Source organism: Trypanosoma conorhini (genome assembly GCF_003719485.1).
Source record: "Trypanosoma conorhini strain 025E chromosome Unknown Tco_14.4_contig_00011, whole genome shotgun sequence".
Classification (NCBI taxonomy): domain Eukaryota; phylum Euglenozoa; class Kinetoplastea; order Trypanosomatida; family Trypanosomatidae; genus Trypanosoma; species Trypanosoma conorhini.
This window is the reverse complement of record NW_021704096.1, coordinates 1,386-6,355: the sequence shown is the minus strand read 5'-3', so window position 1 is coordinate 6,355 and position 4,970 is coordinate 1,386. Positions and strand designations below refer to the sequence as shown.

The window sequence follows — 4,970 nt, the reverse complement described above, 5'->3', positions numbered from 1 at the left end:
GGGTCTGCGTGCGGCCTGTCCTATTCTTGTTTTGCGTTATCTGTTCCTTTTGTTTGTTTGTTTGTTTTTTTTACTTTCGTCGCATGACGTTTTTACGTGGTTGCTCGCTTGCCGCGGCAGGGATGGAGGAGGTGGTGGTTCCAGAGGCGCCACCGCGGCTTGTGCCCGGTGTGGTCCTCCGCATCCTGCAGCCCAGTTGGAGCGGGGCTTTCCTGCGGATCGCCAACAATTCCTTTCCGCTGCAGCCCAACGCGCGCCATCTGAAGCGTATTCGCAAGGCCCATACTGCAGCGGTGTTGCCGCCTCCCACTGAGAGTCCTGCCACCCCGAGTGCGCATGTCCCGAGGCGGCGTGCTGAGGAGGCTGAGGGAGCCGGTGCAGTGACGATGCCACTTCAAGCTCCACTGGAGTTGCTGCTTGGTGTTGGCTGCGCGGTTGATGTAGATCTACTAAAGGAATTTGAAGAGGTGTCCGGAAATGCGGCTCCCCTCATCATTGACACGGTGTGGGTGCCAGACAGGGCCCCGCGTACGTCTCCTGTGGAGTGGACGAAGTGGTGCACAGTGTGGCCCTTTGCTCTTCCCAAGCCACGCCCAGCGTCTCCACTGCCGCCTGAGGAAGTGAGGAAGATAAGACGCGTCTTTAATGAGAGCGTGCTGCCGCTTGCCAAGCGAGGACGCAGTGGGGAGACGCTTGGAATAGCGGCGGTGTTGATTGACACTTCCCGGGACTGGTGCGTGCTTGCTGTGAGCGATGCGGTAGGTCTACTGCACCGAGCAAACCCAGCAGCCTGTTTTGGATATGCATCTGCTGGGGAGGGCTCAGGGGACCGTGTTGTTCTGGATCACCCTGTAACTTGCGTGCTAAAGAAGTTGGCGCACACGCAGCTCGCAGGGCAACTGGGGAAGGATGGTGCGCCTTACCTGGCGAACAACATTGACTTGTTTGTTAGTCACGAGCCGTGCGTCATGTGTTCGATGGCGCTGGTCCACAGCAGGGTGAGGCGCGTGTTCTACTCTTTTGCAAACCCCGCACACGGTGGGTTGGGGTCGGTCTATTCGATCCATACCATCTCTTCACTCAATCACCATTTTCGCGTCTTCCGCTGCAGCGCGGGTTGGCTTTGCGACGAGGGCCGTGCCCCGTCGGATCCCCCCGTTGCCCACGATGGCGGCGCTTGGGAGTCCCTCCGCGAGCCCTGAGGCCGAGTCCCCAACGTTGCGGCTGCTGCGCTGGGGGGTGGGGGGGAGAGCGACGGGGCGTCTCTTTTTTTTTCCTTCTCTTTCTCTGTGTGTGTGTGTCTGTGTGGAGGGGAGGGGGAGGTGCGAGGGGGCGGGCAGAGGCCGAGTAACAATAAAATCAAAGCAAACAAACGTATAAATCGTTGCGGAGGGGGCAAAGAAAACGATGGACTATGCGTGTGCGTTTCTTCGTCCTTGCTCCCACGCGCCGCTCTCCCTCCCCCTATCTCTATTTTGCTGTGTCTCTTTTCCTCGTGTGTGCGCCAGTGGGTGTGCCGCCGCCCTGCTCTCACTGCTACGCGCGCTCCGGCCGCAGAGGGCACGGCGTCGCAGGGGAGGGGGTCTGTGGGCAGAAAATCACAAGGAAGAGTGGCATTAGCTGCGGTGGAACACGCAACAACAACAACATCAAAAAAAAAAGGAGCGGGAACCACACGGGAGACCAAGTGCAATGAGGGCCTTGCGTCTCTCCACGATGGCTGGAGTGGAGAGCAATAAGGCGGCGCTGCGTGCCTATCTCATGTCGCTCCGTGGCGCAGAGTCTGTGGGTGACCCGAAGAACCCGCTTTCTGTGCAGCTTCGGATACACGACGGTCGCCGCGACACATTGCTGCGGCACACCAAGGAGCTGTACGTGGCGTCCCTAGAGCACCACCCGGGTACCTTTGTAAATGTAATTCCCATTTTCCCGTCAGGTGACGAGCAAACCTTTTCCAAATGTAGTGAAAATGACAGGAGCGCGCCACTAACACTGTTTAGTGCGGCGTCAATGACAGCGGATCGTGGGTTCATTCCCTTGTATACTTACGTGGCTCTCGGGGGCACCTTCGATCACCTACACGCTGGCCACAAACTACTGCTTACCACGGCGCTGTTTTATGCCACGACATCCCTGCGCGTGGGGATCACGTTGGAGGTGATGCTGGCGAGGAAGCAGTACGGATCATACATTGAGTCGTTCGAGGCCCGCCGCGATGCGGTCACCGAGTTCCTTCATAGCGTGCGAACGGACATCGAGCTGAGGGTTGTGGGAATCACGGAACCGAGTGGTGGAACGAACCGCGATGCGGAGGTGGAGGCATTGGTGGTTTCTCCCGAGACGGCGGGTGCCGTCGCGTCTATCAATACTGAGCGGGCTTCCCACGGGCTCAAGCCGCTAGACTGCATTCAAATACCTTGCGTCGGCACGGACGGCGATGACCTTATCAGCTCCACGAAGCTGCGCCGGCGGTTGTCGGAGGATAAGAAGGATGATACGAAGTGATCTCCTTGGATTGCTCGGCAAAGTATGACGGGGAAGCGGAGGTGCACGGGAAGGCAGTGGGGGCCTCTTGAAACGTCGCCGTGGGATTTTTTTTGCAATTGCTGCCACGCCTCCGTTTTTTTCCCCCCTTTTACTTCTTTCCTTCCTCCTCGTCCGCAGTAGGTAGCCATGGCAGTCCCAGTTTTGGGCTCGGATGGCGTGCTGCTGTTTGCTCTACATTTTTGGCGGCCGCACGTCAACATCATTTTGCTTGCGGCGTTCTTCGTCCTGCTCTCAACGGGCCTGAGCATCTGCATCCCACAACTCGCACGGGAGGTGGCCACCTTCAACGGCGGCAACAGCACCGAGGCCGTGCAAGGGGATTGGTTTTTGTCCTCCGTGTCTATTCCCGCCCCGGCAAGTCTGGTGGGCCGCTGCGTCGCCATGGCTGCCGTCGTTGTCGCCTACCATGCCACCTCCTTCCTGGGACACAAGTCAGCCTACACCGCGGGGCTGCGAATTCACAACACCATTTTGGAAATCGTTCTTGTGGCCGTACTAGCCACTCCGCACTTGGACCGCATCGCATTGGTGAGCCCCGCCAAACTGTCACAAATCATCCTTTCCAGCGCAAAAACGTCGGCGGACGTTGTAGGCGCACTGCTAACGGATGTTCTTTCCTCGCTATGCGCTACAGTGTTTCTCCTCGGTATGCTTCTACACATGTCTGTGAAGTTGACAGTGACTATAGTTCTCATGCTGGCGAGTTCCCAGCTCGCACTGCGGCAACTGCATCGGCACAATCAGAATTGCAAGAAAGAATTATCCCTCGCAGAGTCTGATGTGCAAGCCCTAGCAACAAATGCTCTTCAACGCAGTGCGACTATTCGGGTCTTTAACGCAGAGTCAGTTATATTGGGCGGTCTAGAGAAGCGTCTACAACGGTTACACGAAGTAAACTTAGACGTGATAACTGTGATACATGGGCAGGCTGGCTTGTCGTCTGCGGTAATGGGGCTTCTTTTTGTCCTGGTGCTTGGTGCGACAAACACCTATCGACAACGTGGTGAACTAGACATGATCGATATTGCCATGTACTACATGTTGCTTTTTCAGTTCATCAATAGACTACAGGGCATACAACATGACTGTCATAGGACGCATGTGCTTCTCGAGAGCCTGGGGTCCTTGCGACAATTGCTCACTTGGTACGACGTGGAACACGTTGTCTGGAAGCGGCTTGCAGATTGCAGTTGCCGACGATCACCGCCAATAACAGTGAAGGTTTCCTCGACACAGTTGAAAAAAGAGCTTGCAGCCGCGGAGGGAACGGGTACAGGCATAGAGTTAGATGGCGTCACGTACGTTTATCCGGAGGTTCCGGCGTTTCTCTTGGACCCATCAGAGGCCAAAGCGAAAGAGAAGAGGGCAGACAGCATGAACGGCATTCACAGCCATGTCCTCATGCCTCCCCCTTCTGCCGCATCAAACGGAGTGCATGACGTTAACCTCACGATACCCGCAGGTTCAATTACCGCAATCTATGGACCCAGTGGCTCTGGCAAAAGCACCTGCCTTCGCCTCCTCGCTGGTTTGATACAGCCGCACAAAGGCCAGGTTAAAACACATGCCAAACTCGCCCTATTGGAGCAAGAACAAGCCATTCTCTTTGGAAGTATTGCAGACAATATTCTTATGGTGGATACAAGTAGGTTGAGCCGACAGGAGAGGGCAAAGGCGCGCGACGAGGTTAACACCGCCATGCGACGCAGTGGTTGCGACAGGTACGTCAAGAGCCCCTTCCAGACGCTCATACACAGCCCCGACAAGGCGCAGTTCAGTGGAGGGCAGCTCCAGCGCATCTGTATGGCACGCCTATATGCGCGCACAGAATGCACACTACTCTTACTGGACGAGCCAACAACAGGATTAGACGCCAAAAGCGTTGAGACTCTGATCGAAACCTTGAAAGTACTCAACAGCGTTCATAAAAAAACTATTGTTTTTGCCACGCACGACAAAAGGCTGCAGAAGATGGCGCATCGCACTATCGATATAAGCTTGGAAGAAAAAAAAACCATTGCAACATGAAGGGCACATAGCTGACCACCCACGCACCCAGCGATGAAGGTTACGCAGATTGTTCTCCTTTCCGCCCTGCTGGCCATTGTGCTTGCGGGCGGCTGTGCCGGGGTCGCCAACGCCCAGAGCCTCGACTTACCCGCGGAGGATGAGAAGGAGAAGGGGGTGCTGGCTGCTTATGGGAAAGAGAGCGCCCCTGCCCCGCCTCCGAAGCCTCACGGAAACTCGTCTTCGAAGCACCACGGAAACTCGTCTTCGAAGCATCATCCCGATGGGACGGTGATGAATGGTCTCGGTGTGGTGCACGGTGTCCTCGGCCTTACCGTGGCGCTGGCCGCCGTCACGGTGTTCTAGGCGCTCCCCCGTTTCTCGGAGTTTTTTTTTCCGCAGCTTGAAAAGGCACG

General features: G+C 56.4%; 4 protein-coding genes across 4 annotated transcripts, besides 3 other annotated features; all 4 read left to right on the top strand.

The window, feature by feature from the left end:
• Positions 1–48: 48 nt before the first annotated feature.
• Positions 49–71: a microsatellite.
• Positions 72–83: 12 nt separating this feature from the next.
• Positions 84–1,202, top strand: Tco025E_00477 (putative deaminase; the record flags this gene model as incomplete). Its single annotated transcript, XM_029367419.1, has 1 exon — positions 84–1,202. The coding sequence occupies one exon, from the start codon at positions 84–86 to the stop codon at positions 1,200–1,202; it is 1,119 nt and encodes a 372-aa protein (XP_029232492.1).
• An 86-nt stretch (positions 1,203–1,288) lies between these two features.
• Positions 1,289–1,308: a microsatellite.
• A 327-nt stretch (positions 1,309–1,635) lies between these two features.
• Positions 1,636–1,659: a microsatellite.
• A 33-nt stretch (positions 1,660–1,692) lies between these two features.
• Tco025E_00476 (pantetheine-phosphate adenylyltransferase) lies at positions 1,693–2,505 on the top strand (the record flags this gene model as incomplete). Its single annotated transcript, XM_029367418.1, has 1 exon — positions 1,693–2,505. The coding sequence occupies one exon, from the start codon at positions 1,693–1,695 to the stop codon at positions 2,503–2,505; it is 813 nt and encodes a 270-aa protein (XP_029232491.1).
• Positions 2,506–2,673: 168 nt separating this feature from the next.
• Positions 2,674–4,575, top strand: Tco025E_00475 (ABC transporter-like protein; the record flags this gene model as incomplete). The annotated part of the gene is made up of 1 exon (XM_029367417.1): positions 2,674–4,575. One exon carries the CDS (start codon positions 2,674–2,676, stop codon positions 4,573–4,575), a length of 1,902 nt encoding a protein of 633 aa, XP_029232490.1.
• A 33-nt stretch (positions 4,576–4,608) lies between these two features.
• On the top strand, positions 4,609–4,920 carry Tco025E_00474 (uncharacterized protein; the record flags this gene model as incomplete). The annotated part of the gene is made up of 1 exon (XM_029367416.1): positions 4,609–4,920. One exon carries the CDS (start codon positions 4,609–4,611, stop codon positions 4,918–4,920), a length of 312 nt encoding a protein of 103 aa, XP_029232489.1.
• Positions 4,921–4,970: the final 50 nt, after the last annotated feature.